Source organism: Triturus cristatus, chromosome 12 (assembly GCF_964204655.1).
Source record: "Triturus cristatus chromosome 12, aTriCri1.1, whole genome shotgun sequence".
Lineage (NCBI taxonomy): Eukaryota > Metazoa > Chordata > Amphibia > Caudata > Salamandridae > Triturus > Triturus cristatus.
Window position 1 is genome coordinate 3,022,701 of NC_140595.1, and position 18,513 is coordinate 3,041,213.

An 18,513-nucleotide genomic window follows, 5' to 3' on the forward strand; every position below is an offset into this window, starting at 1 on the left:
GTATCCCAAAGTGCTTACCGTATAAATACATTTTAAAAAACAAGTGATGAAGGCAAGGCAGCTGAATACCAGGGTTATTGGTCTCAATCCAACCTCCTGCCTTTCTTCCACCACCCAGCACTTTGTCTCTTTATCGCACTCTTTTTCATACCTGCTTTCTCACTTTGTTACTAGTTTCCTGCCTTATTTTTCTCTTTCCTCTATTGCTCCCCTTTCTGTGAGTCAGTCTGGTGATACTTTTGAAACCAGGTTTATCTATTAAGTGCTGGTATCCCCTCCCTGCAACAACTGTTGCAAATTAAGCACTGCAAGCTTGTCTGCCCACGCTCATTCTGTTTCTCCTCTCCACATCTGCAGGATTAAGGCCATTGAGAGCCCGGATAAGAGGGATGACACCATCTGGCTAACATACTGGGTGGTGTATGGCCTCTTCAGTGTCGTTGAATTCTTCTCAGACATTTTCCTCTTCTGGTTCCCGTTTTACTACATTGGAAAGGTAAGCTTGGCGGTGAGAGTGGACATTCTTGATATGCAGGGGCAACGCCTGTGGAGCACGATGTTGGCTAAGAATGGAGCCTGAAGTATTTCGCTTCCGGCAGCTGTTCCTTTTCAGGCCTCCACTGAGTTTTCCTACTGTGTACCAGTGTAGTGCGCTGACACTGGGACACAGCGGCACCTACACACACACAGTGTGCTCTTGAGCTGCGTCTTCCTGGGGTTGAATGGTCTTCCACTCCTGCCAACTCCATGCCAGTGCACCTGGCTCCTCATTGCTGCCTTTGTCCTTGTTGAGGCCTGTCTAGAAGCAGGTGTCAGAAGTCGTAGGGAGCCCAGCTAGCCACAGTCACACTCAGTCTCCAACCCCAGCACCTATTAAGGGAAAGAGACTCCCTGGTACATAACAAATTGGCTGCAAAATAAACTGAGATATGAAAGCGTTTGACTTGTCTCGCTGTAGCCACACAAGAAGCCTGCTGACTGACCCTTGGAGTCCTCTTGTTTGTCTTAGTTACAGAGGCAGAGTTCCTACTCATTATTACACATTGTGTCCTACGTAAGAATCAGGTGGAGATGGGGGAGGGCCTAGTGGCTTTGAGCAGAGGTTTAATGGGAGGGAAGCTTGAGATGTTGGCAGGTTCTGTGAATAGGTTAGAATGCCAGGGCAGTGGTCAGTAAGGAGAAGCAGGTATCTGTCTGGAGAGGTTTGGTGACTACAGTTAGCTGTCGGAAGGAAAGAAGGTATGGCAGCGCTCACCAAGCAGGTGCATTTCACAGTGGTTTTAGCTGCTCAAAACGAGTGCATTTGTCAGGGCCTTGCCAGTCGTGATTGTATAGGATGGGTGTGGGCTAAAAACAGGAGTGGATCAGGATTAAAGTGCGGGATGGGATTGCCCTGAAGAGACTTGGAGGGGGGGAGGGGGGGCACATGGAAGGGGGAGGTGTGCGTACTCTGGGGAGCTGAACCTTTTTGCTCCCTCTCCACAGTGTGCCTTCCTGCTCTGGTGTATGGCTCCCTTCTCCTGGAACGGTGCACAGCTTCTATACACTCGGTTCATCAGACCCTTCTTCCTGAAGCATCACGGCACTGTGGACAGTGTGGTCAGTGACTTGAGTGGGCAGGCCCTGAGCACGGCGGAGAGCGTCACCAGAGGAGGTAAGATGACGTTGGCTACGGCCAGCTGTACCACATGGTCAGAGCTGGTACTGTTGCACGGCAGCACATAGGTCCAACTTACGCCCCTTCTCAGCAACTTTTACAGCAAACGGTCACCCCACTAGCACGTTACCCACCAGCACTCAGTCCTATCAAATCTCAAAATGCTGCACCTGGGTCTGACTGCAGCGGGTCAACACTGGGTCCCATACCTGAGGGATTAAGGCTATGGATTGCATATATGGTTCGGTTAGCAGCAGCTCTTGGCGATTACGGCCTGCCCAGTCCTGTCGCCTTGAAGAGTCGGTGAAGGACTCTGTAGAGCTTTATTTCACAGACTGGGATGGGGTCAGATCCCAGGTGGAAGAGATGCAGGTGGCTCAAGGGCCTTGGGGGGCAGAGGTACTGTAGGGGGTCACAAGCCCAGGAGATGGTATTGCCCTGTGGACAGAAACCTAGCTAGCAGAGTTGCAAATTCGAGTTCTCATGTCCTGGTGATAGAACTGCCCACTGCCTACGGACCCGAGTGGGGTGTGGAATTGCTAAGATGTGTGTATCTTTGGATTGAAAGAGTGTTTACAGTCCAGTGAGAGAGTCCACTGTGAGCTCAAAGGAGGAGTTGGTACTGAAAGTCAAAGATGCACCAACCTGTGACTGTAAACTGCTGGTAAACAGCGCAGCTTTTTGTAATTCCCTTGGAGAGGATGGGACTGCCTAGGTTGAAGATCTGTATTTGGACTCGCTGGCTTCCCCCAGAGGTTGCAGCGGTGCTGTGGGTAAAGGCCCAGGTTAAGGGTCCCGGGTTTGAAGTAACAGTATAGACGGTGGAGGAACTCTGGGCCGGTCATGTGTAGAAGGGGTGAAGTGATCCGAGGTCCAGCTAGACTGGACTTACGGTTCCAATCTTCGGGGGTTTTGACCAAGGCTGAGCAAGGTTCAGTTTCAGGTAGCGGGGGGTGGAATTCCTATAGCCCGACGCCCAGGACATATTGTTTGGGGCCAGGACAACACGTTTTCATGTGTATTTTATCCTTGGGACAAATAGGCCCCACTCCTGCAGCACAAACCCTTTGGCTGCCAGTTGGCAGTAACACCGTATGGATCAGGGAAGGGCACTGTCTGCAGTTAAGGTAATATGTTTGCCCATATGTTAATGCTGTTCAAACGTGTTTTCATGGTTCATTAATGCAAAGCCTTTATTATCAGGGTGAGTGCTCTAAGTAAATGTTGTAAGCTCAGACTGCACTACCTGAAGCGGTTCCAGCATAAAAATGTAATATGTGGCTATGTATAATGCTCCCAGAATTCTCTCCGATTAGATGCAAATATTAGCAGAAGCTTGAAAGCAAGATTGAGGATTCTTTGCTTTCAAAATAAAATGTTCATTAAAAAAATTAAAGCGGGAAAAAAAACATTTTGCTAAACTACTGTAAAATGTCACGTACCATTTCTTTGCAGCATCATTTAGTAAGATGTGTTGATGCACGCCAGCGTTTCCCAAAAATATTCATAATGGACAATCAGTGCAACCAGTTTAAATAAGATTAACAAAAAAGCCAGTAGGTCTGAAATTGATGGTCAGCTTTTCAGTTTTGTCGATGTGTGAATTGTTTTGTCATGGTTTCTGTAAAACCTTATTGGTGTGGGAGCTGCCGGGCCCTCACCATTATAACAAACATTGGCAAAAGCAAACATTGTTTTTGGTCTCAAAAAGCACAAACTGCCACAGTAGTTACTGGCACTGAACAAAACTACTTTGTGTGAAAGAGCAGAATGTCACTCACAGTGAAGCCAGCGATACAGACAGAGAGAGACAGAATTTTAATAAACATAAAAGGTCACAGTCAAAGCAAGACTAAATTAGGGGCCCAAGTATTAAAGAGAGTCTCAAAAGTGCGCCCATGGTATATGTCCTTGCATTAAATGCAGCTATACGGCTGTTGGGAATTCCCAAGGATTTACAGAGGTAGGACAAGGTATAGCGCTCCTAGAAAATATTTGTGAACCGCATTTTCGCATGAGCAATGCAGGTGTAGATTTGCTCGTGCGAAAATCTGAGTGTTTGCAAGTTCACTTTTCCTCCAACCACTTTTTCCCCCAACTCTGAAAGAAGGTTTACGTCTGTCATGGTCAGGAGTAAATTTCCAACATTTCTCAGTATGGGAAAAGATTAGAGAAGAGTTGTTGAAAACCCTTAAAACATGCAAGTTGGTTGGTTTCCACAGACTCAAAAGGGCATTCTAATCCGGGAACTATTGCTTACCACCACATTTAGCTGCAGTAAGTGGATCTGCGGAAATGTGGCAACATACGGGGATTGCAAGTATTCAAACACTACTATGGTATGAGCCTTGGCATAATCAGAGAGGCTAGATCAGAGCTCTTATATAATGAGATTGCTGCCATAATTTGTCGCTGCACTAAAGGGCACCAAAGGGACAAGTGGATTATGTTACAGGACATATAAAGTCAAAGTCAAAAGGTTTTATTTGTTTAGGGACTCCTACGGAGGTCCACAAAATGCATCAATACAGTAAAAAAGACAATTTTAAATACAATACAAAGAATATTTCCTTTTTTTCCCTAAAATACAACAATAGATTAAAAAGTGCGGCAGACGGATGAATATGCTTTTTATACAGTAATGGCAACTAATGGCAAGATTTTAAATAAACCCTAATAAATAGCCCAAAAAGTTTTAAAAAATTGGAATATCCTATAACAGACCATTTAATTTGGTGGGGATAAAACAAATATTCTGGCCTCCTAGGCTGAATGAATATTACATTTAATAAATTATGGTATTAAAAACAAACGCCTTGCCCTTTGTAATTCCAGACACACAAATAAAACATGATTAAGATCCCGGATTTTAGTATAACATAATTAGCAAATTCTCTTCTCTTTCTGGATTTTATCCTTTATGCCAGTAACATCTCTTAAGGACAACAGTTTAATTCTCAAAAGAAGCATCAGTCTTCCCTAATCCCATGTGGATGATTCCAAATTATCGATTTACTTAGTGCAATATCTCTTGCCATGCTAATAGAGCTTGCAGACTTCTTTATGAATAGCTTCAATGCAGACTTTGGCCTAGGTGAATTACTATTTAAACTGAGCCAAAATAAGTCATTTGCATAAGCAAATGATCTAAGTAATGCTGAATGATCCTTTAGCTTGTCAAATATTTCCACTCTCAGGGCAGCCCTGAGGGAACCCTCATCTCCCCAAAGGAGAGTGTTACCCCACCTCAGGACCGCTGACAAAGCTAAAATAAAAGCGGAGACTAAACCAAATTCCAAGCGTAAAACATGTGGGGCAGCCAGAGAATTTAGATTACAAATTTGGCAGAAGAACCGGCCTTCAGCCTTGTCAAAGGCGAGCCAGTAATTATTATCCAATGCTTCTGCAGCATAAGTTAATGAGGGCGGAATTTTAACCTTAAATACTGACAGGACATGACCAAAATGACGTCTCCCACAAATTTTATAAAATCTGTTCAGAGCTCCAACCTGGGAGGCGGCCTTACCAACACATGATTTAATATGTTCTGAGTCTCGTCCGTTTTTTGCAAAAACCTTTCACAGATACAAATGAGTCGACCAATTCGAGTTCTTTATGCCCTTACAACCACTTGTACCCTTTCTTTATTCTATGACATTTCTTGCGTAAGATTAAGATTTTGCTTTTGGAAATATTAATTTTCAACGTAGTCTGCATAAAGTAGGGAAGCTATAGATAAGGAACCAATTCTAGGGGCATCCCCCCTCACTGAATTTAACGTGCCTGGAAGATCATATATAGATAGAGGGAAAACGGAAGAGGGGCCAACAGGCAGCCCTGCTTCAGCCCATTATCAGTCTCGATCCTGCAAGATGGACCTTGCTGGCCGCCCATCATCACTTGACACCAGGTGTCTGTATGTAATTCTATCAAGAGGCCCAGGAGATGGTGCGGCATTCTGAGATGATGAAGCTTTCTCCACAGCGTTTGGCGATCCACTTTATCAAACGCCGGGGAGAAATCAATGAAAGCCGCATGGACCGGCATGCTTCGTGAGAAAGTATATTTCTCTACAATGGTCTGGACAGCTGCAATGATGTCCAGGGTTCCGTGATTCTTTCTAAAGCCCTACAGGACCAGTAGTACATTTATGAAGCAACCTGCCCCATGGACAAGTAGATATTTTATTAAATTCCACAGCCCTGGCTTCCCTACGGCTCTTTTGTTCCCTTCACAGCATCCCAACCTACAAACCTTCTATGAGGTAAAATAGAACAAGCATTTACAATGCAATGGTCTCGGCAATATTATAGGTAGAGCTATTGGTATTGCTTATTATTTTTTTTATCATTTTTGTATCCTAAATAAATGGCATTGTCATTTCTATTGGCATTAGCTTTTTTTTGCATATGTGATACCTATTGCATTAGCAGAGAGAGAGTGAGGTAGTGAGATAGAGGGAGTGAGGTATTGAAATAGAGAGCGAGGTAGTGAGAGAGAGCGAGGTAGTGAGAGAGAGCGAGGTAGTGAGATAGAGAGCGAGGTAGTGAGATAGAGAGCGAGGTAGTGAGATAGAGAGTGAGGTAGTGAGATAGAGAGTGAGGTAGTGAGATAGAGAGTGAGGTAGTGAGATAGAGAGTGAGGTAGTGAGATAGAGAGTGAGGTAGTGAGATAGAGAGTGAGGTAGTGAGATAGAGAGTGAGGTAGTGAGATAGAGAGTGAGGTAGTGAGATAGAGAGTGAGGTAGTGAGATAGAGAGTGAGGTAGTGAGATAGAGAGTGAGGTAGTGAGATAGAGAGTGAGGTAGTGAGATAGAGAGTGAGGTAGTGAGATAGAGAGTGAGGTAGTGAGATAGAGAGTGAGGTAGTGAGATAGAGAGTGAGGTAGATAGAGAGTGAGGTAGATAGAGAGTGAGGTAGATAGAGAGTGAGGTAGATAGAGAGTGAGGTAGATAGAGAGTGAGGTAGATAGAGAGTGATGTAGATAGAGAGTGAGGTAGATAGAGAGTGAGGTAGATAGAGAGTGAGGTGAGGTGAGGGAGAGGGATGTTGTGAGGTAGTGAGGGAGAGGGATGTTGTGAGGTAGTGAGGGAGAGGGATGTTGTGAGGGAGAGGGATGTTGTGAGGTAGTGAGGGAGAGGGATGTTGTGAGGTAGTGAGGGAGAGGGATGTTGTGAGGTAGTGATATAGAAGCATAGAGTGATGTGATGTAGTGAGATAGAAGCATAGAGTGATGTGATGTAGTGAGATAGAAGCATAGAGTGATGTGATGTAGTGAGATAGAGAGAGGTAGTGAAAGAGAGAGTGAAAGTGAGTTAGTGAGATAGAGAGTGATTGAGGTAGTGAGAGAGAGAAGTTGTGAGATAGTGAGGTAGTGAGATAGAGTGGATTAGTGAGGTAGAGAGGTAGAGAGAGTTATGTCATGTTGTCTAGAACTAAACTATATCATCACCACTAAAAAGTCCAACTCAGGAAAGGGGTCAGGAAACAACTGTCCAATTTCCTTCACTCCGCAAAGGCAGAAACGAAATACAGGGGTTAGGGGAAATATACTGGTGTGAACCCCGAAAAGCAGGGCATGGCTGACAATAACATGCTTGACCCTTTCTGCCCCTTTCATAATTGTGAATATATACTAAGGACCACTTCCTGCCCTTTAACCTGATCCTACTTTGTATAAATGATTCCTGCGGGAACACGAACCTTACCTGAAAAGTCTTGTTAATTTCACCCCCAACACTATTGTTGCTACTTTACCCGAGACAAATCTTTTAAGGGGAAAATGTTCATTTTCCTGAATTACCAGTTGGTATGTACAATTCTCAACCAAAGTTCCTATGTTTTAAAATGCAAACATTCTTATATTCCCAATATTTCGCTTTAAACCAAGCCCCCAAAATGAAGTGAGTAAATTACTCAATCAAATATCTTAACTGAACCTTGGCATGGAAATTGTTGGAAGGAAAGCAACTCGATCTATAGCACTCATGAGAATGATAACAGAATCTGCAAGGGGAATTTGAAAATAATGTGCGCTTCTACGATCTGTAAGTCAAAGGCTTAAAACATGGGCCAAGGTCCGAAAAGCCGAGGTAGGGGAAATCGGCATCCGTCTGATAAGCAGGGCACATGCGGCCTTGTGTGGAGCTTTCCGGCGGAGGGAGGCGGTTTCTAGAGCAGAAATAGAGGGTGAGCTCACCATCTCGACAATTTTAGAGTTGCTGTAACACTTACGTTTCTCTCGGATCCCGAGCTGTGAAAGCTGAGAATTAGGAAAACCATGAAACTACGTTTAACTTGAAATGCGACCGTCACCAGCAGCTCCTGGCAGGGAACAACCGAAATTACATGTTGGCCCATCTACACCCTTGAAACACGCCCTGTGAGGACGCCAAGAGATGCTAATTGCATGCATGCTATACTGACTGCCGATACATGACTCCAGCATTGCTCTTCCTCCCCACTCTACTTGTTAACCAAAGGTCTCATAACCACTTGGAAATGAATCACCCTGTCCTGATACCGACCATTAACAAGGACAGGGTAAAGCGCCTGCGACAGCAAAAGACAAAAAAAAATCCAAAATAGTGGATGACAGACTGTTAAGAAGAGAACGTCTGAGAGGGTGCATGTAGAGTTGTAAATAGTACAATAACGCACCGCAGGAAGAGATTAAGAGAATGCATGAAATATGTAAATTGTTTTTTTTCTCCAGAAATTAATGTATGCATCGCTAAAGTGCGCCAGTTTGATATACGAGGTGAGACGTTCCGTCTCTTCTGCGCGTCTGCAGTGTGACGAAGGTGCGACACCTTCGACACAAAAAGCCGCCAGGGACAAAATGAGAGAAGAACTACTGCAGCTGCTAATTAACAGAGCAAAAAAAAACATAACGAAGCAGGCTCGTCGAAGGAGGGTGGGTGGGAAGTGACTGCATCCTCCTCATCCTGCAGGTATTTGTAGACAGCTCGATGCCCCCCGTCCCCTAAACACCCAACGGCGCCTGGGGAGAGGTGGTAAAGGCGAAAGTTACACCAGATAACACTGGAATATGACAAGTCAAAAATAAACTCTAAGCTCTGTACTCGGGTGTCGACTCACCGACCCTCTTTTAGTCACGTCTCAGGAATATAAACACTTACCAAACATTGGTGTACAAAGGCGACAAAGCAGAGTCGCCACGACGCTGTTTGTTCACCCTCTGTCACCCCTGAACACAGTGTGTTTTAACGTGACTAAGATCCGTTAACCACGAGGTTATATTTGTTTACGAAAAAACTTACCTGAATGTCGCGGTAGACGCGAGAGGAGTCAACAAACCAACTAGGCGGGCAGCGCGAGTGAGCAACAGCTAGAAGATCCTCACGGCCAGACGATGGATAAAAAATGGCGGATGGGAGCTTCCAAACTTTTTCGGATTCGGGGGCGTGTTCCTGCTGTTCTAAAAGGGTGTGGCTAAAAAGTGGAAAGAACAGCAAGGAACACGCCCCCGAATCTGAAAAAGACGGAGCCTATTTGGAGGGACGGCTCTCTCCTCCAATAGCTGGCCTCCGTTTAGGAAGCCAGCCAATGGAGGAGAAGCTAAAAGAGAGGCGGGCTAAATAGCCACTCTAGAAAACATTAAATCTTCTGACTTCCGGTTCTGCCTTCGGCAGACCGGTAGTCCTCGACCTAAAAACGGAGCATCTGAACAGTCGGTGGCACTACAGCTCCTTATTACAGGCACACTGCCAATGTGAATCCCCTCTGTAAGCTCCCTTCACAGGAGATGAGTTAGAGAGAAGAGAGCAAGGATGGAAGAGTGATTGAGGGGGGCTGCAAAAAAAGGAATCAGAAATGAGTAAAGAGTTGTGTGCTGCCCATTTCTTCTAAAGGAAACTGGATGCTGCATCTCTCTACTTTCCACTCCTCCTATGTGTCGCTAGCCTTAACCGCCCCTCAACCCCCCTTCTCTCTAGGTCTCTACCTACTAATTGATGTGTAAATGTGAGTTAATGGATCTTAGATGGCTGTGTAGATAAATTGGAAAGAGTCCACAAGCTTCAAGTGTCGTCAGTGAAAGTAACCATTCACAGTCGTTATATGGGTAAAGCTCCAAGATGTGGTCGCTTATTCCTAAGTGTCAGCATTCTACGTGACACTGGTATTTGCTATTCTAGTTTTTTTGTCTTCAACACCAGCTGACCAGGGGTCCAAGGAAAGCTGCATACGATGTCATCGACAGGACAGACTTTCTAAAGTACCAAACAACTGTTTGTGGCCTTCCACCCAGCAGTGAAAAGCGCTCCTATGTCGGAGCAAATCTATATGACCAGCAGCAGGCATAGCGTTTTGCTGCCGCCTCGGTGCATTGGATTTAACCCTGCCATGAAAAGAGACCGCTCTTGTGTGATGTCCATAATTTATTGATAGAAATCTGAAACATGGAGTTCTTGCAGACTTTGGTTACAGACGCTCCCTCTACCAAAACGTAAGATTGCTTAACCAAAACTTTTTAGAATATCCCAGATTGAAGTGGGAAATACTGAGTTTGCACAGTGTCGTGAGGTGTACCTTCTCGGCCTGCACTGCACAGACCAGATGCCCAAGCCTGTTATCGCTGCCCGAGCTTCCGGTGAAGCAAGATTGAATCACACATCTTTGAGTCTGCAAGGCCTTGCACCGGTGGGCGCCTCTGCAAGCTAATGTGACTTTACAGTCCAGCCAGGCTTCAGAGATTAATCACACAAGTTTTCGTGTTAACTGTCTCCACGTGCAGGGCGACTCCCTCTGGAGCTTCCAAATGCCACCTTTGTTTCGCAGTTCATCGTTTGAGTGGCTGCGGTCGACCACCCCCTCCCCTTCTGTACTGTCCTCTGCTCTCTACCTCCCTTAGGCTGTGTCAAGGCTGTGCTAAGCACTATACAAAACCTTTCAATCCCAGGCAACAAGATGCAAGCTGTGAAGCAAATCAGGGGTAGAACCACGAACCTGGATTTTGTTTTGAAAAAAGAACTTCAAGCAAAGGGGGCATTAATGTCGCATGATTTGACGAGCACGACGACTGCACCAGAAGTCCCTCTCATCTCGTGATAAGAAGTCCTGGTCATTTGGAGACATAGTCAGTCACTCAAGTGTTAGAGCGAGGGATTTACACTTTGGTGGTAATTTAAGCAAACAGTCATTGTGGAACAGCAGCATTTCAGTAAGCTGTAGGTAGGTGTTGGGCAGGGAGAAGGTGTAGCATACTTAGGGTGCATTTGTGTAAAGTAGCCCAGCTGTTTGACATGAGTGGGCTTCTGGCGAGAGGATTATCTACGTCTCCAGTTGTATAGTACCTGCTCAGGAGCTCTAGCAATGCATTTATATCAGCGGCTGGACTCGCACTCTCTCGGCTCTGTTTACGTGCACTAGAGGTGCACGCCTATCTACGTCTCCAGGTGTTAGAACATGCACTGTCCAAGCTCTGCATCCACACACTAGAGGTGCACGCCTATCTACGTCTCCAGATGTTAGAACATGCACTGCCCAAGCTCTGCATCCACACACTCGAGGTTCATGCATTCATTTAGAGGATTCCAGATGCCTTGTAAGAACTGCATTTACAATAATGGATATCTTGGTTTTTCCTTCATGCTTCTCCCGGATGAAGTTCTTCAAACACTGGCCAGCAGCAAAGCACTCCTGACACCCGAGGAGGGCACTCCAGCCCTGCCAAGCTCTTCTGTATGTAAACAAGTGTGCCTTCTGCCCTAGGGTGGTGGGTGCCCTAATGACCATGTTTAGCACAATCCAGGTGTGGCCAGGCGGGTGACCCCTCCATCTTGTGAAGGGCTTTCAGGGGCTGAGAATGCTCTGGCATCACTGCTCATACACCAAAGGCCGAAAAACAAGAAGCAAATAAAAGTCTGAACCCAAAAGATATAGAAATATATCCAATAATGAGCATGATGCTGGATGTTTTCCTTTTCCTGTGGCACACTCGGTCACCCAATACTGGTGTCCTGTGAGCACCGTTCCTCGTTCAGAGCTGTGCAGTCGGTGAGCTGTACCCTGCTGATCACTCCTTGTAGCCTCCATTATCTAGAGCTTCTACAGCTGTATAACAGTAGCTGTCTGTAGAGAATACCCCTTAGCATGAGCCGCATGATTAATGTCAGTGACCTTGAGGGTCAGTATCCTCTATCCTTTGCTGACAGCCCTCCAGTTACTGCATGGCCCATCTCCTAGGGGTTCTACACAGTGTCCCTTTCCAGGACCATATAATTGATGCCACTGTGGGCCGGGGGGGGGCAGGAATCTCCTTCACACATAGAGGCTTATAATCAGTGCTCCTGTCACCTTGGGTGAGGGTGCGAGAGATCTGTCCTTACTCAAGAAGCAGCTAATCCATGCTGCTCTCACCTGTGGATCTCTAGATGGTACACGCCATTGAGAACCATACACTTGATGCAGCCGCTGCCAGGTGCCTGTACATCTGCTTTCGAAAGCACTGTAATTGATTCGCTTTCGCAGGACAAGGCAGCAATGATTATGCAGTTCTGTATATCAGAAATAATATCTCTAAAATACACGACCTGTGTAACCCACACCACTTTCAGATGGTCCTCGGGCTACTTGAACTTCTGCCTTTCAGCCAAACTCCAATCCTCACGCGTGAGCCCACCTTGGGATTGTGCTAAAGCGTCATTGTGTGACGTGTAGATTAGTCCTGTATGTCTAAAAATTGAGACCTTCTGTTTGCCCTTCTATAATGTGCACTATTAACTTAAACAAAGCAACCTCTGGGAGCAGGTGAAGGGACCGGTGTACGGCATGGCAACACCCTTGTCTTGCTTGAGCCATGTTTCCACATGTGCCGTTTGTTGCTCGCTGGTAACTGGCATGCACAACTCTATCCAATCACCTGATAACCACTTGGTTACCAGAACATTCAAGGAGGTCTCGCTCTCGCTCTTTCGCTCTCGCTCTTTCGCTCTCGCTCTTTCGCGCTCGCTCTTTCGCGCTCGCTCTTTCGCGCTCGCTCTTTCGCGCTCGCTCTTTCGCGCTCGCTCTCTCTCTCACGCTCGCTCTTTCGCGCTTGCTCTCGCTCTCTCTCTCGCGCTCGCTCTTTCGCGTTCGCTCTCGCTCTCTCTCTCGCGCTCGCTCTTTCGCTCTTTCTCTCTCTCCCTCTTCTCAGTTTGCTTGATTACCTTCTACGTTCATTCTACACCTTCCCTGGCACTCTCCATAAACTTGTGCTGTGTTTCTCTTTCCCTCCACCCCTCCATGCCTATACATTACCTGCATTTCCTCAAGCAGTGTTAATTCCCTTGTCTCCCTTTCTCTATCCCCTCCACACTTGTCCATACAGTTCACTGTAGGAAGTTACTGCACAGCAATTTGCTGCCTCATAGCTAGGGTTCCCTGGCTCCATTGCCTACCTCTAACAGGTGCTGAGCCGACTGCTCCTTACTGGACAAGCCAAATTGCCCGGTAGCTGCATTTATTGTTTCTTACTGTGAGCAGGGACCATAATCTCACGGATTCAAAACCTTGAGCCCCAATGAGATCTAAAAAGGCCATCACCTCTTTCATGCAGAGGGCCTGTTCTCCAACCCCTATGGTAATGGGGGTATTGTCTGCTGTTAGCAGCTACTCACCCTCCTCAACTGATGCCAGATGCTAAGTAGCCTTCGCTCGCCAGGTCAAGATGCACCAGTGTCACAGAAACTCGGGGACTATCTATTCAGCACCCTCCGGGACCTGTACACGGCTGGTACACACAGTTATGGCTGAAGGAAACTCTGGCACCATCTATTCTGTGCCATCCAAGACCTGTACTCTGCCTCCATGCACAGTTATAGTCATAGGAAATTCTGGGACCAGGGCTGGACTGGCCATATCAGGCACTGGGCGTTTTACCGGTGGACCGGAAGGGTGGGGGCTGGTTTTCGAGAAGTGGGATCCGGTTCTGGTAATGGGGGATGGTTTTGCAGCAGTGCTGCAGTATTGTCCCCCTGTAACAAAAGCGGCCAGCAGCAGTGCTAAAGTGGCAGCAACCCTCGAAACCCCCGCGGTGCTGGTGCAGCTGAATTGGCAGGGCTGGTTTGTGTTCCCAGTCTGGCCCTGACCACTCTGCACAGCAACCTTGTACAGGTCCCGGAGGGCACAGAATAGACGGTCCCAGAGCTTCCTTCAGCCATAACTGTGCGTGGCAGCAGTGTACAGATCCTTTAGGGTGCAGAATGGAGAGTCCCAGAGTTTCCTTCAGCCATAACTGTGCGTGGCAGCCATGTTCAGGTCCTGGAGGGCGCAGAATAGACGGCCCCAGAGCTTCCTTCAGCCATCACTGTGTACATGTCCTGGAGGGTGCAGAATAGATAGTCCCAGGGTTTCCTTCAGCCATAACTGTGCATGGTTGCCGTGTACAGGTCCTGGAGGGCGTGGAATAGATGGTCCCAGAGTTTCCTTCAGCCATATCTGTGTGTGGCAGCCGCGTACAGGTCCTGGATGGCGCAGAATAGATGATGGTCCCGGAGTCTCCTTCAGTTGTAACGGCATGGCAGCATATAAAGGTCCTGGAGGGTGCTGCATAGATGGTCCCAGACAGGGCCAGACTGAGAACACGAATCAGACCTGGCAATTCTACCGGACAGGCCCTCCGGGCAGCGGGTGGACAGGGGGCAGGGGGGAGGGGGAGTTCAAGGGTGCAAGTGTGAAGCACTGCTGCTTAACTAAACTGGGCCCCAGCACTGCTGCTTTTGTTACAGGGGGCCAATATTGCAGCACTGTGGGAAAACTGCCCCCAGTAACCCAACTACCCTCACTGCCCCAAACCCGGCCCCACCCTTCCAGCCTCCCGGGGAAACGCCCAATGCCCGCTATGCCAGTCCGGCCCTGCTGAGGGTAAGCAGTTCAGTGATTCCTGGATGAGGGGGATGTGGCCTCCCTCCAACAACTCCGCATGTCCTGAAGATGGGAGCTCAAATATGTGGGAGAGGGAGACAGAGGTTCACCAAATTGAGGGGCCGTGATGGTTATTGGTCCTTCCTCTGTGGAGCGGTTCTTGGAGGTGGTTATCCGGGATCGATGACCCCGGGCAGGCAGGCGAAGGGTTGACCACTGCTCCCATCATGGTGCTGTTCCTCATGTTTGAAGTAGAGGCTGCGGCTTCTGACCTCTATGTTGAGATTTGCCAATGATCATAGGGGGCAGAGAAGAGACAGTTCAGCTGATGTGAGTGTAGTTGGAGCCCTTCCATTTTAAGACCTTCATTGACAGTATGTTGCCACTTTCAAGTGTGGGCTGGGATTAGATCCTCAGAAGCGCAAGAGTGATTAAATGTCTCACACTTCTTAGAGACTTAGCACTAGGTCATTGACAACAGTGCCTTCTGCCCGCCTCCCCACACACGCTGGTTTATCCTCACAAACTACAGTTTCCCACACTTGTTATAAAAAAACATTTTTGATTCACATTTGTAAATAAATTGGTTTCTATTCCTGGTCGTTTAGTCCCCAGAACGCCTCTCCCACAGTTTCAAGAACATCTACTTCCCTGGCCCAGGAATGTTTCTAATTCTTGGATGGGTTACTTTTTGACACAATTTGATGTTGAGTGGTTTCAGCTCCTGATTAACCCCTTGTTTCTTTCTTCTGTTTTTATTTTCTGAACAGCACGGCAAGCAGCAGTAAGCCATGCTCTGGAGGCTGAAAAAAGAGATTGAGTCCTTCTCTGGGAACTGGTCACATGAAAGCACTCCGCCAACCGAACCGCACTGATGGACTAAGACTGAAGCATGCGTAGAAAACTACTTCACAAAGACACTTTCACCCACACACCTCCATCCTCACATTCCATCCCTGCCTCTTCCTCTAACCTCCCCAGAGGCTTAGGTCACTCTGTAAAGCAAGCCTCCCCATAGGGGCATACATGTCCAGATCAAGTGAGCTCACTCTGCGGAATCCACGCAGACGCTTCACACTGAGCAAACACCGTGACCCCACACTTGGATCCCATCAGGGAGGGAGATGTAGGGTGCCCTGGGACTGACACCCACGGAGACTGGTGCCATAAGTAAGTCAGACCTGCCCATGCTGCATGTAATGCCTTGCCTTGAGTAGCACCAGTTGCGGTGCTTGCACTGGTTTTGGCTGGTAAAAGGTCTGTGAGGTTGCAATGCTCGCTAAGAATGCAGAACACAATCCTGCTTGAGAAAGAGCCTGCTTTGAGACATCCAAGGATGTCCTGTATGTGCCTCCGGAGACTTGTACCTACTATGAAGGGGCGCTTCTCCCCTCTTGGAGAGCGGCTCTCCAGGCAGCAGGCCTCCTATCCTCTCCCCTCTCCTGGCAGCAGGTCTCCTCTCCCATCCCCTCCTCCCATCCTCCCCTCCCCTCTCCTGGCAGCTGGCCTCCTCTCCTCCCCTCTCCCCATCCCCTCCTCCCCTCTCCCCATCCCCTCCTCCCCTCTCCTGGCAGCAGGCCTCCTCTCCTTTCCTTTCCACTCTCCTCTCCCCTCCCCTCCCCTCTCCCCTCCCTCTACTCTCCCCTCTCCTGGCAGCAGGTCTCCTCTCCCATCCCCTCCTCCCCTTTCCTGGCAGCAGGCCTCCTCTCCCCTCCCCCTATCCCCTCCTCTGCTCCCCTCTCCAGGTAGCAGGCCTCCTCTCCCCTCCCCCCCATCCCCTACTCTCCTCTCCAGGTAGCAGGCCCCCCTCCCCTCCCTTTTCCACTCCTCCCCCCCTCCCCTCTCCAGGCAGCAGGCCTCCTCTCCCCTCCCCTCCTCCCCTCCCCTCTCCTGGCAGCAGGCCTCCTCTCCCCTCCCCTCCCCTCCCCTCTCCTGGCAGCAGGCCTCCTCTCCCCTCCCTTCCCCTCTCCAGGTAGCAGGCCTCCTCTCCCTTCCCCTCCCCTCCCCTCCCCCCCTCCCCTCTCCAGGCAGCAGGCCTCCTCTCCTCTCCCCCCCCTTCCCTCCTCTCCTCCCCTCTCCAGGTAGCATGCCTGTCTCCTCTCCCCTCCCCTAGCATCAGGCCTCCTCTCCTCTCCCCCCCCCCTCCTCTCCTACCCTCTCCTGGCAGCAGGCCTCCTCTCCTATCCCCCCTCCCCTCCTCTCCTCCCCTCTCCTGGCAGCAGGCCTCCTCTCCTCTTTCCCCCCCCCCCCCTCCTCTCCTACCCTCTCCTGGCAGCAGGCCTCCTCTCCTCTTCCCCCCCCCCTCCTCTCCTACCCTCTCCTGGCAGCAGGCCTCCTCTCCTCTCTGAGCACAGGATCCTGTTCGGTTGGGTTGTAGGGAGGGATTTGTGTGAAGTACTTCTGGGTGGAGAGGTTTCTGGTCCCTGGTGGTAGGTGCTCCTGCATGTGCCTTGTTCTCATGCTTTGCTTGGGTCATGGAGATGTCCTGCTGCCTCAACATATGCTCCAGTCCTTTAGGTGGAGACGAGAGGAGGTTGACTCTTGGCTGCACCGTCCTGCCAGCTGCCATTATGGGTTCACAATGTATGTCCTAGTTACCCTACGGTTCAGCAGCCTTCAGCCACCCACAGCCGCTGGAGATGTTACAAGGCTGAGGTTGTGAGACTACTTTCTTGCTGTATGTGGGTGCTATGTGTAAACTGCCCCCTAGAGTCAGGTGCATGATTAGGTAGTTTCTCCGTACAGGCACAACCGACCAGGGCTTGCACCTCAAAGTTGTGTCACTGGTCCGTCGTAAAAGGCCTGGTTCCATTTTGGCTTTTCTGCTATATTCTTTACAGTTTACAACTGAAAACGAACTTCAGATGTGGGGTGTAAAACGTTGTTGTTGGAGTTGATGGAGCACCATACCTTTTCCCTTGCACTGTTTAATACTGTGAAAAGTGTCCCGAGTTTCATAGTACGCATTGCACCAATCCTGCTAATGTGTGTTAGATGGACCATTGTGTACACATGGAATACCTATGTTCACTTTCAAAGGGCTGTAAATCCAAGTGTTGTAATGTTGTAAAGGGTTCCCTCTCTGGACATCAATGGAGGAAAGGTCCTACGTGTGTGTGTGTGTGTGTGTGTGTGTGTGTGTGTGTGTGTGTGTGTGTGTGCTTGCGCTTCCAAACTCTCAGGTACACACGACTAATAACTGTGAAGCCCCTCTTTGCGGCCACTTGAACCCCGTGGCTGCACATTTTTTTCATTGCTTGTAGATAATGTGATGGATGAAACCCAGAGCTATCAACTGTTACTGACTGACATTCCAAGTCTGGGAGTCACAGGTCAGACTGTCCTGAACCTTTGGCCTCCAGTCTGCGGTCCAAATACTTCTCTGGCAAACGTCTGGTGACCGGTGACTGAGCCCAAGTCCACCCGTGGTCTGTCCACCGCGGAGAAGCCTTGTGTTGGATTTCCCTCAAGCTCCCAGATGATTCCAGTGACTTCAATCTCCTCTTCATACTAAAGTTGTCTGTAACACGCACAGACCCTTGGACTGTGAATGGCCGGCTCCCCATCATGGGATGCAGAACGATCCTTCAAAATGACATCAGAAGTCTCTCCCCCTTTGCACTTGTGCTGGTTTTTAACTGGTATAGAAAGTACATTTCAACTTTGTATTTTTGTGTCTGTTGTGAAATAAATTCCTTTTCTGCACTTGTGGGGTCCTGGTGATCTTATGTTTTCTGATGGATTACTGCGGCCGGCCTCTGATCTTTACTATGCGTGTGCGTGTGTGGGGGGCTGGAAGGTGCTTTGTCATTCACCCTCACACATCACGTTTGCATCAATGTGGTAGATTACAGTACTCTGGGCTCTGATACTCCCCTGGTTCTAGCTGCGTGGCGTAGCAGAGAATCCCAAGTGCTGGCGGTGAGACGGCGATAAAGGCGCTCGCACTCCTCTGTCGAGACTGCCTGCCAATCTATGAATGGTGAGGAG

At 48.4% G+C, this 18,513-nt stretch overlaps 1 protein-coding gene across 2 annotated transcripts in view; it reads left to right on the top strand.

Moving 5' to 3' along the window:
• The window catches only part of REEP6 (receptor accessory protein 6), an 87,136-nt gene extending 68,908 nt beyond the window's left edge, over positions 1-18,228 (top strand). Inside the window, exons 3-6 of one of the 2 annotated variants that reach the window (XM_085638530.1) lie at positions 358-496; positions 1,486-1,654; positions 11,288-11,361; positions 15,294-18,228. In XM_085638530.1, coding sequence (XP_085494656.1) covers positions 358-496; positions 1,486-1,654; positions 11,288-11,361; positions 15,294-15,311 — 400 coding nt within the window. In that variant the 3' untranslated portion in view covers positions 15,312-18,228. The remainder of the gene's footprint in view (positions 1-357; positions 497-1,485; positions 1,655-11,287; positions 11,362-15,293) is intronic. The other variant, XM_085638531.1, reaches the window with a different exon arrangement.
• Positions 18,229-18,513: the final 285 nt, after the last annotated feature.